Raw genomic sequence first — 23,737 nt, forward strand, 5'->3', positions numbered from 1 at the left:
TCAACAAGATCGCCTGCATCTATTGACATTATCATCATTTCATTCGCATCATCACACTTCATCACATCCTTGTCTAAACTCTGAGGCAGGCGGCGGGACCGTCCATCAGATTTATATGGACTCTGCTTCAAGCTTTCACTACCAATCCGGAATACATTCGTCAAGTCAGATAAGACTGCAAAAATAATCGTTTGAATTTAAGCCTCCACTTTCTGTCGGAACTTTTTTTCAATATAAAGGGAAGGTGAAAAGGTAAAATGATAATTTCTGCTTATTTAACATGTCTAACAAGAAAATTCGTAGTAACGACACGTAGAAGACTATATGCCCATCTATCATAATGCATGCTTTTTAACGTATTCGTTGTTATCATTGACATTGTCAAGTTTTGTAATTTTTCTTCATGCATCCAAACTATAATTTCTTCATTTTTATACCCCAGTACACCCTCTTTTATTATACTAATTCCATGATTTTCGAATTTTGTTGAACATCCTGCTGAGTTCACGTGATTAAATTAAATTTAGTCAATTTTGATTTTGTCCGTTTTTGCTCATTTGCTTCATTCACTCGAATAGTTTTAGAAACAGGGCGCTACATCGGATCTCATGCATCCTCTTGAAAATGCCTCGCTACGCCACTAGCATTAATTAATATTCTTTAAAGAAGATAAGCATGTTATTTTAATCTTCATCCACCCCCATCCCTAGCTCCATGATGAATTTTGAATCAGCTGTTGATTAATTGATTTGTGCGTTACTCTTCCTTCCTTCTTTCCTTTCCTCTTGATTTTCGTTCAGTTTTTATTGCTTCTACGCAAAATATTGTTACGAGATGTCAAGTGTTAATAACAATTTTCTTCAATTCTTGTGTAGCTCAGATCTCGTTCTCATCTATGCACTTCCAAAGGAACTTAAGGTGTCTTTATCATCGCTTTAGGCTGTCCATGTTTTGACGTGAATTATCAAACTCATTTTGTATATTTTTGGCAACCACTGATTAAACTACGTCATTTGCCCAAAACATTAAATTATAGCACTGGGAACGATCCTATTTCTTGATCATGTTTATGGCCTACACGACACGTTCAAAAGACGAACGAGATTGTGTTCAATCGTATAAACTTGAGTTATGTCTTCATGGGTCCAGTTACATAAAGGTTTGCGATCGATTGCGAATCATAAAGAACTTTTGTGATTGGTTCCTGAAGAGTGTTTTGAATGAAATTGGTAAGAATTTCGAAAAGTATACCAAACAGTGAAATGAATCACTTCCCCTTCTCTTTTATCTTGTTTGTTGTCATGTCCCAATTACCTCTTTCGTATTTTATTTGTCATCACTGCAACGGGAAACCCAAAGTTAATCTCGTTTGGCCGCCTGAAGAAAAAAAGAAAGAAAGAAGAAGAAGTTATAGGAATGGCCTCCCGAACAGGGTTTTCCGCATGGACGGGTTTCCATGGTAACTAAATGGCGAATTCGTTAAAGCAAGAGAGAGCATGTTGTCCACTACAATCAACACAAGGTGAATAAATATAGTGTATAGAAGGACAACATAAGCAAGGAGACAAATGTCTGTATTCTCATACCACATCGCACTAAGTGTCACCGGAGCACTTGTTGTAGTTATAGTAACATTGATCGTTGTTTTGATGATAATGAAAACGCATGATGATGATGATTATTACAATGATAAGTTTATCATTAACATCATTATTGTTAATATTCATTGTTATTCTTACTTTATTAATATACATAATATTCCAATATCATTTATTATGTAGGAAAAATAACAGTGATAGTAATGATGATGTTGTCGTTTATTGATATCATTAGTACTACGAGGTTGATAGGATGGTTATCATTAGTAAATTAATAATAGTAGGAGAGATATCATTTTCGTTATTATTATCATCATTTATATCAATACTATCATTGTTATCATGTTTATCTCTTTAATAATTAATATTTTTGCTACAATCATGATGAAAATAACAGCTTTATACATCACAATCAATATTGAAAAGGCGAAAAGGGGTTTGGCCTCAATAACATAAAAAAAAGCAGCAATGCGTTTTTATTGTCAAATGAAGAATACATACAATTAACTTTTTTTAAATCTTAGACATGACTAACAATTAAAAAAAGGTTACAATACAACACAACATTACAAAAACCATGCAAACCTTGCATGCTTATCAATACATCTTCTATAGAAGTCTAGAAGCAAAAATTTTCTGTGAAAACACGGTCAACATTTCGATGCAAAATGCATCGCAGCTTCAGGTCAACAAAACTTAGCTGAATAAAATCATGTATATTTTGATTTACTTGGTAAAGGTCAGAAGTCCCTGGATTTTGTAAAAGTGATAATTATGATATGAAATTGCAATTAAAAAAAAAAGAATTGGCAAGAGCAAACGCTAATTGGCAACTCCCTCCAGATTGTATACACAATGAGGATTTATGAAATATTCATGTTACGCGCATTATGGTAGGCCTATTAGGCCGTAAATTATTTTTTTTTATTACTATGAATCTTAAAAGCTACCACGTTCTCTCTTCCATGTATTCTATATCCATTGTTTAACCTTCTGTTGAGAGATGTATCATTTTTGAAATATAATTCCGAGTGTAATTTAGTTTCACGAGAATAATCACATTTGCATCCCCTAGACGTATGTTATTTTTATGATATTTACTATAATCTTCAAAACAGCATGAACAGATGAAGTGGTCGTCAGGAAAAAAAATAGATACTCATCAAGACCTAATTATTTCTGCAAATTATTCATTTATACTATAAAGAGAAGGGGGTCTAAATTAACTCTTGTGGTATAACTCAAATAAATCGATAAGATGGAACATGATACTTTAAAGACAACGTATTCACATTGTTTTAAAATATTTCGTAAAATTTGTGTTGGAAAACTAAATGTGTTCTAATTGTTTGACAAAGCTGGGATTAGTGGAAATTGGGCGATAGTTAGTGTTGAGAACATTGCCGTTGTTTCATAATTGGTTACTGTACAGCTGTGGCTGTCGATCCTTTTTCTTATTCCGTATCAGCTGAAATATAATACAAAATAACAAACATCTCAAAATTGGTCTTCTTCTAGCATTCTTGATATCACACTATCTACCTCTACTAAGTCAGTGAAACCATGGTAACCTCTTCATATCAAACTCAACTCATTCAAATATATGTACTATTTACGTCAAATCCGGAATTATACACGGTTCTCTCCCAATTCTCCCTCTCTCTTCAGAGACGTGTTATATAAACAGGATGGTGACGGACAATACTATATCAATATACATGCAATTAGAAACGTATTTTTATACTTTAAAAAAGCAAGAGTCAGAATCAGAAGAAGAATCAATGAATCAGAAACAACCGGATCACCTGTCCCTTTAAGTATAAATAGTATGAATAGAACAGAATTAATATATCTGTGTTTCGATCCTCATGATGAAAAGGATGGTGATGGATGCATTGTTTTCTTCGCGTGATCATTATTTTTTATTATTATTACTTTTATTATGAATTTAAATTTTACTATATATCAAAAATATTAATCTTACTTTTCTATATTACATTGAATATTGTATTTTTTTTTTTTATTTACTTATGATCAAAGGGAAAATTTTACCTATGATTTCTTTATTTTTATTATTTTTTTAATCAGTATTTTTATTTTTATTTTCATTTATTTTATTTTTTATTTTTTATTATTATTATTTTTTTTTGGGGGGGGAGATTCGAATGAATAAAAATGTCCATGGAAAATATGACCGTAGTCCTTGCAGATTGAAGTGTAGTAGCCCTCTTTTAGCATGAATGGAATTCAGAGAATTCTTTTTATTTACCACCATAGCACCATTTCCATAGGAAAAATATATTACAAAATAAATAGGAATGAAAGATTTAAAAAGGTGTAGATACGCTCTTTCAGACGATGGCACACTCTAAAAGCACAGAGTAAAATTTTACCCAATATTTGGTAAAAAGTGAACACACATGTTTGCTGCGTATTTTTTTTTACCCCATATTGGGCTAAATGCATGTTTTAAGGGTAAATTTCAACTCATCATTGCGTACAATTCACAGAATATTTGCTTTTTACCTAACCAAAATGCATGTTCACTTTTACCCAATATTGGGTAAACCTTCTTTTAGAGCGCGTAATGAGTAAAATAAATGTTGAGAGCCAGAACACGGTGGACAGGACAAATTAAATTTAGAGGTTTTGTTTAAAAATGAGAATCTGAACAAAGCATTTTTCCGGGGCGGGGACAACCGCCCAAGCCCCCATCTGTACCTCCATTGCTCTATTCAACGATGAATGCCTCTGTAGTACTGCCCCTATTAATACATCTCCCGATAACTATCCTACCAAGATAGATTTAACAGCATCGGTAAACATCAATGGCTGACAATACAGATTCAACCTGCATTGCACTTCTTCAGACAGGTGTAAAAATATCGATGAGAGATCTACAGCAAAATCAATTAATCTATTTTTAATGGACAACAAATCCGCAGTCTTCGCTATTATTTCCAAAAGATTCCTTATGAAATGATATTGATAATTTGTTGTATCTGTTTCGTCAATATTGCGTCAGGCCACAATGAGAATGGGAAAAAACAATATCATCATATCCTCAATAATCATGATTGTGATCATGACGACCAGATAAACAGATATATCACAAAAGCATCAAATAAAACATCAAAATTAGACAATCTAAAATCTAACAAAAATTGAAGGAGGCTTTTTTTTAAATAAATATTTTATCAAAATTAGTGAAGAATTTTGACTTCTGATTCTGTCATTCTCAATCCTTTTTCTTGTCAATCTTTGTTTCCTGCGATCAATGTTTGAGTTTGCTTTTACTACATGAGCTGGTTGATTGAACAGGATATGACAGCGGTATTAGGCAAACAATAATTTGATTTTTGCGTCCATTATGCCAATAAGAATGACTCAATATAGCGAGCAAATCCGTGTAAATATAAAAATTTAACATATTGAGCCAATTAGAATTCGATTATCCAATCAAATCAATAATTGGTTTACAAAGACTTGTGTCCACGTGTCTTGGAGATTGTTTGTTTGCTTTTTAAGAAAACGTCAACACGGAGATATCCTGAATTGCTTATACGATCATGATTGTAATATTTCTCTTCTGAATGAAATTCAGTGATCTTTGCCAAAAATTGACCTTATCTGGTGACTTCAGAGAATGTTGTTGCTTCAAGCCGTTTGTCAATAATTTCCTTGGTATTCGATTTAGAATTGGATTTTTAAGTTGTCTGACATTTACATCAGTAGCGTCTACAGGAGTATGGAGGTTGGGAAGAGCAAGAAAATAAGCATTCACATTGAAAGCGAAAGCATCTTCCGCAGTTTGGGGTCAAGGGACCCCGCCCCAAGAGCCCCTAGCCTGGGGATGGGGCCTAGGAGCGGTGCCCCCGCTATTAAGAAACCTGTCCCTTTGGAGCGCAAAATTTTAGGCTGAATAATGAAAATTGGGAGGTATTGTGAGGAAAAAGTGATGAATTTCAGCGGCAAATTACCACTATTTTCTTTCAGTTGAGATTGTGAATATAAAATTATGTTCTGTTTTACTTAATTAAAGACAAATTAGCGATAGTCACACTCAAAAGCCCTATCTTTTCTTTTGAAACACTGTATCATCATTACATTTTCTATGTCGTATCTACTGCATTTATTGTACTTGATACACAATTTTATCATGACAACAAGCATAAACAAATTATAGAGACAGTGCGTCTGTCTTGGGAAATCTTGGGATTGCTTTCCATCTCATCTCACGAGATTTCAAAGTTGATAGAAATGTCATGTAGAGCAAGGATTAATTAGAAGGGTATGATCAAAATATCGAGAAAGGGGGGAAAATTGAAGTAGATATACGTTCCGATGGAATTTTGCTGTTAAGTAAAATATGTTTGATGATATTGGACAGTCACTCTTGCCATAATTTTTTGTCACTTGATTAATTATCGTGAAGACAGCATGCATGTAATAGGATTTAAGGGGCTCCGAAATGACTTGTATGGAAATGTGGATTCGGTTACAGGCCTACCACAGTATTTGCGACTTTGGCCTCCAGACCACTGTCATATTGATTTGATTTGATTTATTGTTCTATTCTGCATACATTCATATATTGTAAAATATATTTCATAATATAAACATGATATTGTTAACTGTTTTTGGCATGAATCATAGAGAAAGGTTACTAAAACGTCATTCAACAAACACACACAAAACATGATCCACTACCAAAATATTACAATGTGTACAATAAGCAGGAGAAGGATTTTCATCATAAGCGGATTGCTTGAAAAATGAAAAACCCAAGATCAAATTCATTAAACTGATTAGATACATTTAAATAGCATAATGGGTATATTTTTTTAACGAATAACATCAGTTTTGGAGATGATATTAATTTAAAGGATGGGAATGATAGTGGCAATGGTGAAGATGAATCTATGGAGATAATGATGATCATGATGGAGATAGTGGTATATGATTATCATTGGTACGAGTTTTGGGCTAATGTGTCCCCAGGAAATTTTAATTTTATTTAATTGAACAAAATCATTATATTTCCTATAATCATAATTATCAATGATTTTCCCTTAATATCGGGTGGCTTTGACACGTTTACTCTCAAATTCTATTTCAAAGTAAATGATTAACTGATTATGTTATTTATTTTTTAAAGGTATTTTTGGGCTCTTACTCGCATTTCCCTTTCAAAATTCTTATAAAAAGTGCACCGTATCAAAAACTATACTCTCAAAAATTTATATTAATGTCAGAACTACGTGACCATTTTTGTTCTAATCATATTAGTAATAGGAAGAGAGATGTGGAAGGGATAGGAAAGTATTGAAAGCAAGATATTTCATTGGTGTGTGCAAATAATGTGCATTCAAAGCAATGAAGTGGAAAATGACATAAGAATAACAATACAAAATTCAACTGTATTCGCATGTGATATTTAAAGATCTAAACGATCGTGAGCACGTTTTGTAAGCACGACAAACAATCATCAAAATACGCTTCGTTGGCGCCAAAATAGTTACAATCAATGTAAAAGAGAAGAATTTACACGTAAATTGGGAGTATTTCTGAAGATTAATCTGATAAAGAGAACTAAGAATTATTGGCAAACACGTGAGTTTTGAGAGATCAGGTGATTTTGAAGTGCGGAGATGGCTCACGTGACCATTATGCTTATGGAAGCATGATCATTCACAACGGGAAGAAAAAAAAACAGAGAGCGAGACTACTTTTTTTTTTGGGGGGGGGGGGGGGCTTCATCCTTAAAGCCCCGACCCCTCCCAATAGATCCACGCCTGTCTGATGGTGGTGCTACAAATGCTAACATGAATGGAAAAAAAATCTTGTAAATTATAGCTGAGGATAAGAATGCGAAAAATATAATTCTTCGTTACAACGAACGCAATGAATTTGGTGAATTCGAAATGATGATGACGTTTCAATTCATGTTCAATCTCCTCTCTCGTTGAGTGGATATGATTCCATTAAGATTTTATTTCTTTTCTACATATGTTTTTTTTTTAAATAGTACAAATATATATCTTTCACTATTTACTGGTGGGTATTTTTTTTTGGGGGGGGGATTTTTTTAAAACAAAGAAATAAAATTTCATGACTTAGTGCATTAACATTTTAATCACGAATAATACAAAATAAGGAATAAAGTGGGATGTAAATTTCGCAAGGAAAATGCAAAGCTAATTGATGAAACATCATTTTTTCTACAGCAGTGCAGCTGTGAGGTAACGTGATTTAAACCATGATTTAAAGCATGTGACATGAGAGATGATATGAAATAGCATATGTTCTTACATGCTTTTATCATTGTTGTATCATACCAAATTCCCATGAAATTATCAGGTAAAACAGAAACTTTACACGTGAGTTCTATCTGAGATTGAATGATTAAAATCTGCCCTTGTATATACCGGGAAACACACGTCGTTTCATGGGTAGTAAATTTACTATTATATAATTATTAATCAGACAATTACTATCCATGGTGTGAAAGAGAGCTGCATGATTTTGAATGCCACACGAAACGTGACTATATTTTTCCTACGTTTTTCTTGAGATAATCAATGATAATGTTAAAAAAAAAGTCCACACCAGTATACAGCAAATTAATTGTCACTAATAACAATGTAGCCGTAGAAATGATCGAATCTGTGTACATCGGTCCACCCACTCACGATCACAAAGAGAGGTGGTTAATAAGACAGAAATGTGACGTGTTTATTGTAGCGCACAACCCACGCAATTTCATCCTTGAATTCAATTAAATTCAGTTTGATTCAAATCCCTTTTCATATACACTTTAGCCAAGTAGATATTAAAATCACATTGACAAGGTAAATGGTAAATGTTGTTATGAGCTGCTGAGGTAATGCAGTATGATTTACCGAGTGCAAAGTTGTGACAGATTTGTATCATTTTGTTATTATGTGAAAAGGGCATCCGAAGGTATCTTATTTCAAGGAAGGCAATTGCCGACATAATGTGTATTTTTTCATCTAGATGAATGAAAGATGATTTGCATCGTTAATTTAATTTAAACGTCGTTGTTTTAGCACATTTTCCTGGCGATCGTCATGGCAGACCACTCATATATCACTTTTGAAAATTTATCATGATTACGTCAATCAGCGCGCTGCAATTTTAGTTTACTGTGAAATATTTTGTATAATCATTACAAATTTTGTTTTTTAATGTACCAAGCCTGATACCGGTAACACTCTTTGCTATCACCATGACCATCCATTATCCAGTCCAGTGGCGTAACTACGGGGCGGGCACGGGGGACACGTGCCCCCCCCCCCCCATCGGCTGACCAAAAAAAAAACGGGGGAAAAGGAGAAAAAAGAGTAGTAGTAGTAGTAGATGTAGAAGAAACTGGTGTATATTGTATTATATTAAGATAATATATTATATTATATTACATTATATTATATGATATCATATCACAATATATTATATTATATTACATTAGATTTCATCAATATTCTTAAATAACTTTATGAAACACACTTTGCTGAGGGCCTATATTTTCATCATTCCTGGTGCTTGCAATGTCTGTTCAATTAAATATGTAAACCTGTTATACTAAAACATCCCGTTTGTAAGTCAATAAACACCAAATGTAATTCCTCCCACTTCGAGTTATTATTGTTTTATGTAGTGACATGCTTCTTTTTCATGACTACTTAAAGTGATTTCAAGTCTGAATATGAAATATTCCCAGCTAGTGCTTACATTCGCATTCGTGGATTGGTGAGATATGTCTGCTCTTCATGAATTCCTAAAAACAGTCCTAAAAATTTTCCCTTTACAGGTGTGAATACTGTATCAAAAGTTTTAGCTCGTGCTTCGCGCTCGCATCATTTAGTAAGTAAAATACGTATGGTCTTAGCGAATTCCTACAAACAAGCCTGAGAATGCACCTTTTCAGATCTGAATTTCAAAAATATTCAGCGCGCGCTTCGCGCTCGCAGTATTTGATTAATGAAGTACGTATCAGGTTCATGATTTCAATGAGTACAAAAAGTTCTTCATGTGTTTAGGTGTAATTCTAACAAAACCAGCAAGCGCTTAACGCACGCATTAGATGACTGGTGAGATATGTTTGCCCTTCATGAATTCTAAAAACTAGTCCTTAAAATGTCACTGTTTGGGGTCAATATATACGAAAATTTCAGCTAGCGCTTCGCGCTCGCATTGTTTGGTTAGTGAGACAGGTACGTATCATGATTACACAAAAAAATGCTGATAATGTCCCTTTTTAGGCTTGAATGTCAAAAATTTTCAGCTCGCACTTCACGCTCGCATTATTTAATTAGTGAGATACATACCTGATTGATGGCACTGTACAGTCCTTAAAATGCTTCTAGGTTAGTATACATGGCAATTGAGCGCGCTTCGCGCTCACACTAAGTGACTCAAAAATTTTGCTAGGGCCCCCCCTGCCGTGACCCACGGTATGCTAATGATCCAGTCAATATAAATTGTGCATGTTAATCAAGAAAGTTTTTTAGTATTTAGACATAGTAAGTGTATTACTTGACACTTTACGGATGAGAAAGACACTTGAATATGGTATAAATTATGGATTGAACAGAAGAGAGTACGGTGTTAAATAAAAACCCATCATCAATACTGTTTAAAGCACCAAACACAATATGTTAGAATAACACCAATGACATGAATTAGTGTTGAACTACACCGTCGCTTTAACACTGCATTGTGTTAAATGCTTGTGGTCCTCTCAGAACGTCGACTGGTAGTTTTGACGCTAGACGCCAGGAAGGGGAAGGGCAAAATATTTGTAACACTTTTCTATTTTTCATTTTTCCTCGAGGAGGATGGAGGGGGCTGCATCAGCCACTGCCAGATTCGAACATAAATGCTGCTAAGTTGATTAGTGTTACTAGGAACCTCGAAATAATTTTGGATGCACCTGTATTGTCGAAAATGATACCTCCCTCAAGCGACGAACTGTTTTTTTTTTGGAATGGGTTCATCTCGTCCATAGAAACACGTGGAATAAACCAACGTGTTAAGAGTAATCGTGCTTGTAGTAACATCAAAGTTTGAAAATATTAATGACAAAAAACCCCTACACTTTAATGACGCCTCCTGATCTACTTATAATTGCACGTCCTCGTAACGCGCCAACTCTATGGGTGTGTAATCGCTGTTAATCACCTTTTAACTTGTTTAAGAGAGCTTCTACACTTGATTGAAAATTTGATAATATTCATAAGCAGTGGATGCAGCGAATACGAATGTTAATTATTTAAAAATCGTGTTAGGTGCGGTCGTTACTCCCTACTACAATTGAATCGAAGTTTATCATTTTTTTATTCAAGTAAACCTTGTTCGTTCTTTTGTTCAAAGAGATTTTCAATTAGATTTACTTTTTATTCTTTATATCATACAAATATTGATTTAATTCAATATTGAAGAAAGCACTATATTGTACCAGGTATAATAGGCTAATTGAAACAAAAAATTAAATTCATTTTGTACGCATATGATCTTTTTGTTCTCGTTTTGGTAGTGATGGATGTTAAAAAAAGGAATGATTGAAAGTAAATGATCAGAGGACCAATGGCTTATAAGATGATAAAGGGGTTTCGACGTGCAGGGTATTTTGATAGTGGGCAAGGCTACCATAAGGTGACGTAATATTTCTTAATTGAATGATAGAGGTACAATGATAATGATTATAGACCAGACAGTCGTGGGTTCGAGTCGCGCCGCGGTCTAGTGTCATTTGGCAAGGCCTCAATCCACAATCTTCTCCACTTTGCGAGCGAGATAAATTATATTTTCCTCTTTAATGAGCAGATTAAACAACTGCAATTATTCAAGAAATTTCGATACAATTCTGACAATGGAAAATGAAGATGTTATCTTGAACCGGAACGAATAAACTAGTCAATGCATAATGAATGTAATAATTATTCATTTTTTCATCCACTTATCTTAAAGCCCATCTCCATTTCGGCTGATGAATCATAACTCGTCTCTCTCACTTCCCCCCTTTTCCAGATCAGACATCAGTTGTTGGTCTGGTCAAGCCTCGTAAATTTTCTTTGTTCTCTCTTCTGAAATCACAGTGTTAGTCGCGCAATCTGATCTCGCTCATCACGCGGTGACCTATCAAGCATCATTACGACGTTCGTCCGCGAGACTCGTCATCGCCATGGAAGTCTACCTCATAATCGCCTCCATCTCGGCTGCTTTAACCCTGGGGATCGTACTCACTGTCCTGGTCTGTGTGTGCTACATAAAGACGCCTGGGAAGATGAGAAAAGATAAAGAAAGCGAGAGTGATTTCGAAGCACATCCTCCACTGTTTCTTACCGAACCACCAAACTCAGACGATGACTTCACACCGGGAATGAAACTCCCGCCTTTCAGACGATTCGATAGTTCAATTGACGGGTAAGTTTAACTTCCGAGGCTCTTTAAGAATTATTTTTTAAAGTATTTTTTATGTTCCGATTCCATCGACTTAACGTATCGAATGAAAATAACCCATTATGTCACAGAAGACCGCTCACGATGGCGGTCTCCTGCGTTCATTTGTTAATGTTCCTTTTTTTTAAATTAAAATGTGAAGTATATGCCCACACCATTTTTTTTTCTAATTATGTATTATGTTTATATTGTATACATTATGGATTATTTTGTATATTACAAACAATGTAAATATTTTTGATAATGTATTGTGAACGCAGAAATAAAAATAAAACAAACAAACAAACAATTTCGGATTTCGCAATCGAGTGGGGCTTCAGATATGAATCTTCATTTTTTTTAAGTTGTCACTCCACAGAGACCTGTTGTCTTCCTATCATAATTGAACAAGGCCAAAAAAAAAATCTTCTAATTAACACTTTTAAAAAAGGGCGGCGCTTCACATAAATAGTTACTTCGTGGTTTTTTGTACCCCACCAAGGATATGCGGCTGGATCCGCCTTAAATGATCGTCTATTTGACGAGATGTAAATGGGTATCACCGTAATAGTTTGTTAGCAATATTTTATAGTAATTGAACTAACCTGGCCGCCTAACTGCTGTAAAATGTTCTACTATTTCATAATTCTTTTATTCTCGTTTTACTTATAAGAATTTTGTCAAAGGGTATTTAAAAAAATCACTGTGCTTCCATATTCTGCTGCTATATTCTAGAGCTGGGAGCTATTTTAGATTAACCTAATATCTTTTTTAAAAAGAAATATTTATACTTGAAATCTTTCTAGTATTGATTTAGATTTTTTTCAATATCCTTACTAATATTTAATTCATCTCATTCTTTCTAGGTCAGAATCAACGACTTCCTCCTCCACGCCCCCACTATCTCTTTATCCTGCAAGCTTTACCATACCCCGAGGTAAGAGAGACTGATTTCTGGATAAAAACGAATTATTATAAATTACAAGGATGAATATCATTTAGATAGCGAAATGCATTTCGTATCAAGAAATATTTACCTATAATCATGATAAAGTTTTCATCATTACATACATGCATCTCATTGGAACTCTATAAGAAACAAGTAGTATAGTATAAAAGTAAGTCTTATAGTATAGTAGTATCGTAGTAGTAGTATAGTAGTAGTAGTAGTAGAAGTAGTAGTAGTAGTAGTAGTAGTAGTAGTAGTAGTAGTAGTAGTAGTGTAATGTAAGTAGAAATAGTAATAGTAGCAGTAATTATATAGTCTTAGTAATGGTAGGAGTGTTAGTAGTAGTGGGTGGAGATGTAGTAGTAGTAGTAGTAGCAGTAGTAGTAGTACTACTACTACTACTACTACTACTACTACATTTCCACCCACTACTACTAGTAGTAAAAGTAAGTCTTAGTAGTAGTAATAGTAGTAGTAATAGTAGTAGTCAGGTATTAGTAGTAGTAGTAGTAGTAGTAGTAGTAGTAGTAGTAGTAGTAGAAGTAGTAGTAGTAGTAGTAGTAGTAGTAGTAGTAATAGTAGTAGTAGTAGTAGTAGTAGTAGTAGTAGTAGTAGCAGTAGTAGTAGTAGTAGTAGTAGTAGTAGTAGTAGTAGTAGTAGTAGTAGTAGTAGTAGTAGTCTTAGTAGTAGTAAAGCTCGCAGCAGCAGTAGGGCTAAGAAAAAAAAATGGAAACTAGCACCATAATAATAACTTTCCTAAAGTGGCACCTAACAATTAAGTGGTGTTTGAAGAAGCATGCCCAAATTTCGTGATTTACATGCATGGTTTCCCCTTTCAATCTATGTTTCAACAAAGTAATGAAGACATATACTTTCTAAACTTACTTTTACTTATGAAACTCAAATCTCGGAGATGATAATGTTTCCGTAATTAATATTTTTCCTGCGTATCTCCACAAAGCTATGGAAATAGTTTTTAAGCTTCTCATCGATCAGATTTAGCACAAAAAATATTTTTAGAGGGAATTACTCTATATAATATGTAAAATAATCCTTTCAAAAGTTCATGAAAGAATAGCCTCTAGACAATATGCATGTATCGTATCATAATTCTATCATTCTGTATCAAAATGATCTTTATATCAATGCTATCATAATGATGAATATTTCAGTGCTGTTAGCTCTGTTACCATGGAAGTAAGAGACATGTCTTCCATCAAGTGGTTATGCTTATGGAATTTCGAATTTTTGTGTCTAAGGAGACATAAAAGTCATATAATAACGAATTGTGATAAAATAATGTTACATTTCCGTAGAACTCATGAACATCATTGATAACACAAGCACTCGTATAATAAGGTTACAAAATGCTAATGACATTTTTTCAGGCTCCCATATTGAATTTCTGATGGGAATGAATAGGTATTACCCGAGAAAAGGATATTATAAGAGAAATATTACCGGGATAACTCATGTGTTTTTGTTATTCTCTTCTTCGTTTTATTTCTTCTTCTTCTTTTTCTTTTTCTCTGTTTCTTTCGTTTCTTCTTCTTCTTCCTTCTTATTCTTCTTCTTCCTTCTTCTTCTTCTTTTTCCTCCTTTTCTTCTTCTTCTTCTTCTTCTTTCTTCTTCACCTCCTCCTCTTCCTCATACCCATTATTTTACTTCTTTTTTCTCTTTACTTTCGCCACTTCATATTATGATATAATTCCCATTGAAATTTGGTCATATTATTCCACTGATATCTAGCTAGCGGTCTTCAGGCGTAAAATATAATGGCAGATGACCTCCAAGTGGTTATGTAACGTTAAACAGTAACCTTGTTTTATTTCACAATCATAATTAGAGTGAGAATGATAATGTAGTAAGACAGAGAATGTACTGACGTGTTTAGCACCTGGACATATGATCTATAGCCTGCAGCATGTATATATACGATACGGGCCTGTTTCTTAGTTTGAAGATGAACAGTGCTTAAGTGATGTTAAACGATTAGTGACGTCAATCCAACGATAGCCAAAATAAAATCTTATTCATATTTTAATATCTTGGGGTGTCAATATTCTCAAAGTTGAACCCATTTACCTCCGTGGATCAAGCAAGGGTGCGGACTTCGTAATTTGTTTTTATTCTCTGTCTGTCTGTTTGTATGTATGTATGCATGTGGTTTTCTTTGTATTTCTAGCCGCTCTGTCTATTATTTTATTCTTCGTTTATCAATCAATCATATCCAGCACCTTCAAGCACCATTAGTGATTTATCCATCGAGAAGGCACAGCCACCAGTCAGCCCAAGGACGCCCTCTATGAGTAGAAAACTTGATCCATCTCAACTCGACCCAAGCTCTCACATGTACAAAGAAATGTCGGTGAGTATTTCAGAATCACAATTTCTCGTTCAACTTTACAAAAAACACCTTCAAAGTCGATCTTTCAGAGAGCTAGTTGGCATTCTTTGCTCTATTTTTGTCGACATTTTGTTGCCAGATGAAATACACCATGATATCTACAGTAGATATGAAGATACCAGTCAAAATAGAATGGTGTCTCACCTATAACCAATTAATTTCTATTGTGAACTTTGATTGAAACAAAATATTAAAGACTTTTAACGACTCTCGCATATTTCATATATACACCTACTCATCTAACACGATGGTTGAATGAAGCAGGCATAACGGTCCCCTCAGTTGATTCGACCCCCATCATTGCGCGTAGCGCGTGTATGTGTTTGTTGAGGTCATGGTTTGCATGTGAGGGTGTGCGTGAAAGGGTGATGGTGAATGTGTGGGCAGGGTGTATGAGAATACATCCCCCCTTATTTTGGTCGACATGCTATCCCATATCCCATTATCGTTCCCTTAGTCTTATATAACAATGCCTTTATATTCCATTTCAGTCTCCACCTCGGAAAATATCCCAGGAAGGGCCCCCGTTAGGCATTATGAACTTCTCTCTAAAATACAACTCTGAGATGGGTCTACTAACAGTAAGACTTATCCAAGCTCGTAATCTTCAGCCTAGAGATTTTAGCGGGACGGCCGATCCTTACTGCAAAGTGTGTGTTATACCACATGCATCTAAAACGTTACAAAGCAAGGTAATGATACTTTCCTGTATTTCAACGAATCTCCATAACGTCTCTCGTAATTATTATTTATAAGAATTTTTTAATTTTTCCTTTCTTTCATGGGCCGTATTTCTTAGATTTATGCATTTGTCACACCAGTGACGTAATGAGGCAAACCATTTGGGGCTAGGGGCAGGATGACATGGCGTACCCAATGGGCAACATTCCTAAAATATTTGAGCGAGCAAAGCGAACGAGCAATACACTTGATGTTTTCCAAAAGATAATCCAATTCCTGATAGATTTTGTCATGTAGTAGAAAGTAACAACTTATTTTTCCGATTCCCTCATCAGGTTCACCGGAAAACGGTATTCCCGGAATTTCGGGAAAGTTTCGTCTTTGAGATACCCGAGCTAGATATACATCGGCAGACGGTACGTGTTTATTTGAACGATTACGATCAATTCTCGCGGGACGAGTGTATTGGTATCGTTGACCTACCCTTGGCGCACGTGAATCTGACTGAGAAACTGGAGGTGTGGAAAGGAATCCGGGCCCCGCCTTCTGTATGCACTACTCTGGTAGGTTAATAAATCTCCTGGATCCATTATTGTCAGTGAAGGACCGAAGGGGTTCTGAAGAGGAGAACCCCGTCTCATAAAGGGTTTTTTTTATTATTTTTTTATTTTACAGGGGATGTGGAACAGTTTTGAAGGGGGAGGGGCTAAACAAACACAAACAATCACAATAAATATTGTAATTTTTGAGTTTATGTGCAAGAAAATGGAAATAAGTGGCGTGATACTTGTCATTTAAAAGAATAGTCAAAGGTCAAACGAAAAGGTAAATTATTGATGCACAATTTAATGGCCGCGATAGAAGTAGAATGCATTGATGAATTAAATTGACGCGACTGTTCTGAAGAAGGAGTATACTAAAACCCCTATCCCCCGTCTGGCTGAGGTTTTTTGTATCACAGGGACCGCGAAACGGTTTTGAAAGTGAACTAGAAGGGGTGCTGAGCATGGGCGGAAATCCCAGGGGGGACAGGGGACGCGTCCCCCCCTACCCAAAATAGTAGGGGGGACATCAAATGTCAAATGTCCCCCTACTATTTGTGGTCTTTTATATATAATGGAAAGAAATACATCATTCAAAATCGAAATAGAACATGTATTTTGGACGAGTTGACCTTACTTTTCGGGTGATAACCTTTTTTTTTTGGGGGGGGGGGCTTGTCCAAATTCATTTTTGTCGAAACTATCTTACGTTTTGGGTAATTACCCTTTTTTTTATTTGCTTGTGAAATTTAGTTTGGTCGAAATTACCTTACAATTGGGGTGATAACCCTTTTTTTTTTTTTTTTTGCTTGTAAAATTTTCCAGCCCCTGGTCCCCTTACCTTTAGGGAGAGATTTCCACCCTTGGTGCTGGGGGGAGCTGAACATACAGAAAAAATCACAATCAAAATGGTAAATCCACGTTATTTGTGCATGGATTAGAAAAAAAAATCGTGATTCTCATTTAAAAGAATGGTCAAAGGTCAAACGAAAAGTAATACATTCCTTACCTTATTGGTGTACAAATAAAAGATTAATGCCTTGATAAATTTAATAGACACGGCAGACTTACCCTTTTCAATGTTAGTTTCACAAAATGGGCCGGGGAACGCACCCGCATGAAACTGATTATTACCAAGATTCGAATGAAGTCCTTAAATATGAAATACAGAGATGCTTTCAGATTATTATCAAAAATACATAATATATAACAGGGACGGTGCCCAGATATTTTAATAGGAGAGAGGCGAACTTGTGTTTTATATCCATCTTGCTTCTTTTTTCCCCTTTCTCTCTTTCCTCCTCTCTTTTTCACTATGGCGATCGCCTCTATGGCGCTATACCCCTGATCAATGCTAATAATCATGGAATTCATTAGTTTGTCTTTTTTTCATCTTGTAGTGCCCGTCTCATATTCTTGGAGATCTGATGTTCTCACTTTCTTACCTACCAAGTGCTGAACGTCTTACAGTTGTCATTCTGAAAGCAAGGAACCTACGCACCGTCAACACCGCCGAGGGAAAACAAACTGCTGGTAGGAAATACTTCTTACTCTAGACTGGCGTACAGACAATAATAACAGTAAAAGTGATGTCTTAAGGCGACCGCACACCTTACGATTGGTCTGCGACCCGATTTCAGAATAAAATGTAGGAGAATTTGATGCTAATATTGAGACTTGGAATATCATACTATGTAATGTTCTAAATCATTGTACGAATACCTACGTTAAAATATGTGACTATGCTATCATCCTTCTTAGAATAAAAGCGAATTTAATATTTAGTCGTAATGACGTCATAGCAGTCGTACAATTGGCTACGATTTGAAACTAATTTGGCCTTAACTCCAAAATAAAGGCTTGCAATCTTTCAAAAAGGTTATATTAGCATTCTTTCAATTAATTTTAACCTCAAATAAAATTATATGTTCCATTCACATTTTCAGAAAATTAGCAAAATGCGATTTGTTCCAAAATCGGATCGCGAACAGTCGTAAGGTGTGCGGTGGCCTTTATAGAGCGCTCATACCTTCCAGAGACGCTCATGGTGCTAGAGCATCAACAGTTCCTTTAGACATACATAATTATAAACAACTACAAATATAAAAGTAAACGAAGTCAACAACGAGATCCTAAGTACAGTTTCACACCACCCACTGAAATTCCTAGCTACATCTTTTAAACATCATATAAATATTATATCAAAATCTATCACAAATTAAATTTTCATTTTATAACGTCCCAAATCTTTCTAGACATTTCCTTTATTCACCATATTATATACCCTCTCAATATTTTGGCTCGATCATTATGCCAATGTTAGCCCATTTTTAGGTTTATTTTGTGTATTTACTCTTATTTCGTGATATGTTACATAATGATAACACATGTTTATTTTCAATAACTTAGTTTTTATGTTCTGTCGGCCTATTTTTCTTTCTTATTAAAAAACATTCGATCATGACTTTGTATTAACTGATAGCTGTCGAATTTTTCTTCATCAGATCCATACGTGAAGGTTTCAATTTTCTACATGAGTAAGCGACTGAAGAAGAAGAAGACTTCTACACAGCATGGAACACGATCTCCTGTATTCAATGAGGCACTCGTCTTCAATGTCGACACGGACTTCTTACAGCATCTTACAATCGAGTTTCAAGTCATCCACGAGAACAGATTCGGACAAAACGAGGTGAGTCTTACAAAATAGAAAATGAATTATGATGAATGTGATGGCGCTCTTTTATATATCCAGATTATATACGATCCAGTCACTTTCGTCAGCAGGACATAATCATTTTTTTTCGACAATTTTAAATTATTGTCGATCATCCATCAAGAAAATTATTACGCTGAGATGTCATTGAGCCCGGACCGACTAGTCTCAGTATTTGTTTCTAGGCTCCCGCAAATTAGAAATCTCCTGTTTCATTTCCACACTTTTCTATATGATACATAAACCCTTAATTATCTTTTCTTTATTTTAGGTTTTGGGGAAAGCCGTCGTTGGGCCAGGTACTGGAGGGGAGGAGCTGGCCCACTGGAATGACATGATCCGGTCCGGTAACAAACCTGTGGCTAGTTGGCACTGTCTTTTACCATGAGCTCCCATTGTGGAATGATGGCATATTGATTTTCAACCAATCACTTTTTGTGATTATGATACGTCACAGTCAACTGACCAATCAGGATGTCGTGTTTTGGCGTTCACTGGCTACGAAAGAGATCACTGATGATGCTCGTCTGCATTGTCCACTGATCTGTTATATTAAGTGATCTGCACTGACTTGTTTCCATCACTTCTTTGCACGTGACTGATAGCACCTCATAGTTTCAAACATTGACATTGTTTCCATGGTCACTGATGTTCGTGGACTTTGTGAAATGTCATCGTCAACTTTGATAGCCAAAAAGGGCCAATCGTGGATGCGGATAGACGCGATCGAAGATAATCCGAACAATCTGACACTGGTATGACAATATTACAAGAACGCATTATCAGATTATGCAGAATGTACGGCACCATATAACATCGATGCAGGACTGAGATAGCCATTTGTGGATTTCCTTAAACATTGACTACAAGACTCTGATAGTCTCAAGGAGAGAAATTGGAATAGGAAGGGTCGATATATTTATTATTTTTGTATTTGCGCACGACACTCCAAAAATGGCGATGCAGTACATGTGACCAAGGTGACGTCGACGGAATTATTGAGCCTTAAAAATGGAAAGCGATGTTGTTTAATTCTCAAGCATGGATCAAGAGAAGATAAATGTAGGCTGTAACAAGGGGATAACCGTGGTTGCTAACGATCCTTGGCATGATGCTACAGACATTTTGACTTATACATTGATTGATTGTTTGTCAATGATATCAAGCAGCGATTTTGAGAGGTTTTATCCGTCTCCATGGTAACTTTGCCGGTGAAAATGATCACTAGATGATCAGTACATAATTTGCATAATGGAGATTGTTTCAAAACGTAGCCTATCACGAAATGTCTAGACATTCTTGACAATTTTTAAAATACTCCGTAGTGAGTTGAGATCCGACAACGGCTATTGACATGATTGATGAGTATACAATGTCTGCTTTGAAAGTCGACGTATATAATTTATTTTTATCAAGCATTTTTCTCCACTGGATGGAAACCATTTTGAGAGTATACTATTTCATCTTCACTGTGGTTGTAATTTATTGTCAAATCGATAAGCGAAAATGGCGTTGTTTGATTACGAACTTTACTTGGTATTAGCAAACTCGTTTCCAATCTTCATTTGCATTGTGCTGCTGATGCCGAATTAAAGATTATAATGAGATTGAATGATTTTTGTTAAATAGCAGGGCCCGTCTTACAAAGAATTGCGATTGATCCTATCAATGAAATCTAAACATCTCAAATGAATGCTTATTCAAAATATTTTTCTGATGTATAATTCACACATTCATCGTTTTCTTGGCAATTCAGTGTGTTTATTTTTGTTTTCAAAGTACATTTTACAAATTTTCTGAAGACAAAATTATGATGTGGATAGATCATTCCATAATTATAGTTGAGGACGATCGGATCAATAATATAGCTCTTTGTAAGACAAGGCCTATATGTTTATCATAATGCTGCAGTAGCTGGTAGCTGGTAAAAAGCACATTGGATCAGTATGAGGTCGTGTCATAGACATACACACTCTAAAAATGAAGTGTTCAATTTTGAAAGGTTGGAGGAGTGACATGCTTTTCCAAATGTTCCCTATACAGGAGATATAAAAGAACTAAATGTGTTATAATATTATTGAATAAGCAAATGAGAATTAACTATTCGATATTCGTTATTAATACCCACTAACTGCTCAGTAGTGACAGGAATAGAATGAGATGGGAACAGCTCGGGGATGAAAACGGACAAGTTGATTGGGGTCAAAAACTCAGGGGAAATACTTGAAAAAGGGAATAGCTAGCCAGTCAACCATCGGTGCACACATGCCAATCTAATCACATTGACAACCACATCCTATCGGGTATTGAGTAATTTAACACCATGGGTGATGAGTGGCAAACGTGGATAAGATCCACGTTTGCAAAAGGGCTGCTTTTTCAATTAGCGCTGCGTGCGGGATTCGAACCCGCGATCCTTGTTTTAAGAGTGAATGGACCACTCACTGGCGTACCTAGGATTTTCCACGATTTTCGTCAGGGGGGCAAAAAGGTCTTTCAAGCTTGTCAGGGGGCAGGGATACATGCATGGGTGGTGGCTCGTCAGGGGGGGGGGGGGCAGACTGCCCCTCTGCCCCCCCCCCCGTAGGTACGCTAGTGGAACCACTACAATACAAAACACCTTTACAAGTACAACTACATGTTATCGAGCATTGAAATAAGTTTTTGTATTCCTGATAAGGAGGTACATTGGAATTTGTCTAAATCAAGTAAAGTGAACACGAAAGAGTGAAACGTCAGAGTCAGCAGTGGAGAGGGGGAGAGCTTCTTTTTGGTATTTGTTTTAAGAAATGAAAGTTTGTCCAATTAAAGCGTTTTAGGCATTTAAAGAGGAACTTGCACGAAACTGATACAAATTTTTAATGAAATTAAAGATTACACTTTTTCTTGAAAGGAGTAAGTGGTGTTTACAAAGGCCCGCTCACAAGAGGACTGGGAATAATGACCTAATCCCCCCCCCCCTTTTAGAGGCACAATTAAAATTTGTAATGTAAAACGCCCTTAAAACAGAAGTATGCCCCCCCCCCCCCTCTGAAAGTGGATACCTTTTTTTTTGTTTGCTTGTTAAATTTTTACTAGGGAAAATGTGCCCCCCTTGGAAAATCCTGGATCCGCCCCTGCCCCCCCAAAAGGCTGCTCGTCGTCTCATTATGCATGCATTTTCAGTATTAAAAATGTGTGGATATGGGGGGGGGGTGGGAGAGCGTTCCTTTCAACAATTCTGATCAGGAATGTGCCCATGCAGTTCCAGATGTTTGTGTCAAATGTTTATACATGTTATAGAGTGTTTTATATTTTTGTCTTTGTTATTTGCGGCTGTTTCTTCATGATACGTGAAATGCTTGCAAAATGCACCGACCCCCTCCCCCTGGCCCCTGACTATTTCCCTACCCCCCTCTCTCTCCTTTCCTCCCTCCCTCAGACAGTAACCCTAATTTCTTGTATTACCTAAGTTATTTATTAATCTCATAATTATTGAAAGCCCGCAGTGATGTTTTGTCGATTAATAAATTACTATCAATATTGATGCAAACGACCAAAAAGACCGAGTTCTCGTTTGATTTTCTCGTTTCGATGGTGGTAAGCGATGACGCTGCTGAAGATGATAATGAGGATGGTGGTGGAGGTGATGATGGTGATGATGATAGTCAGGGGCGGATCCAGCCTTTTTCCCCGATCGGCAGCTCGAAGATGATTTTTGGTTTCTTTGAAGGGGTAGTCCTAATAGTCACTTTTTAGCTTTATTCTTATTAATCAACATAATATATATATAATATCATAATCCTTATTTATATAATGCGAGCGCGAAGCGCGAGCTAAATTTTTTGGAAATCTTATGTATTTTTTCCTAACATTTGAACATTCTGGGCAATGTTTGTTATCCTGATAAAGATGTGTATGCAACTAAATAAATACTACGAACGCGAAGCGCGGGCAGAAATGAACTGATGGAAAAGGTACCTGTGAAAGACTGCTTGCTGTTAGCCATGAAGACGTTACATATTTAAAAAATCAAATAATGCCAGCGCGAAGCGAGAGATGAAATTTTTGACATTTTTATCCAAAGAATGGAAATTCTAAGCACTTTTTGTAACTTAAACAGAATAGGTATATAACTAAACAATTGATGCGAGCGGAAAATTTCGAGATTTAGACCTACTGAACGAGACACTCTATTCATGTTTTGTGAATCATGAAAAAGGTGAGTAATTGGGGATCTTCCTTACATTAATAATGCGAGCGCAAAGCGCGAGCAGAAAATTTCCATATGCGTTTTAAACAGATCGAAAAGGTACCTGTTAAGGACTGCCACTTTATAGCCATGAAGACGTTACATAATTCAGCAATCAAATAATGCGAGCGCGAAGCGCGAGCTGAAAAAAT

At 35.7% G+C, this 23,737-nt stretch overlaps 1 protein-coding gene across 1 annotated transcript in view; it reads left to right on the forward strand.

Annotated features, from left to right (window-relative positions):
• Nucleotides 1-22,891, forward strand: part of LOC129277582 (synaptotagmin-5-like) — a 32,012-nt gene extending 9,121 nt beyond the window's left edge. Inside the window, exons 2-9 of the mRNA XM_064110552.1 lie at nucleotides 11,717-12,044; nucleotides 12,926-12,996; nucleotides 15,243-15,376; nucleotides 15,907-16,107; nucleotides 16,432-16,659; nucleotides 18,039-18,171; nucleotides 19,143-19,330; nucleotides 19,626-22,891. Coding sequence (XP_063966622.1) covers nucleotides 11,803-12,044; nucleotides 12,926-12,996; nucleotides 15,243-15,376; nucleotides 15,907-16,107; nucleotides 16,432-16,659; nucleotides 18,039-18,171; nucleotides 19,143-19,330; nucleotides 19,626-19,742 — 1,314 coding nt within the window. The 5' untranslated portion in view covers nucleotides 11,717-11,802 and the 3' untranslated portion in view covers nucleotides 19,743-22,891. The remainder of the gene's footprint in view (nucleotides 1-11,716; nucleotides 12,045-12,925; nucleotides 12,997-15,242; nucleotides 15,377-15,906; nucleotides 16,108-16,431; nucleotides 16,660-18,038; nucleotides 18,172-19,142; nucleotides 19,331-19,625) is intronic.
• Nucleotides 22,892-23,737: the final 846 nt, after the last annotated feature.

Source organism: Lytechinus pictus, chromosome 15, assembly GCF_037042905.1.
Source record: "Lytechinus pictus isolate F3 Inbred chromosome 15, Lp3.0, whole genome shotgun sequence".
Classification (NCBI taxonomy): Eukaryota; Metazoa; Echinodermata; class Echinoidea; order Temnopleuroida; family Toxopneustidae; genus Lytechinus; species Lytechinus pictus.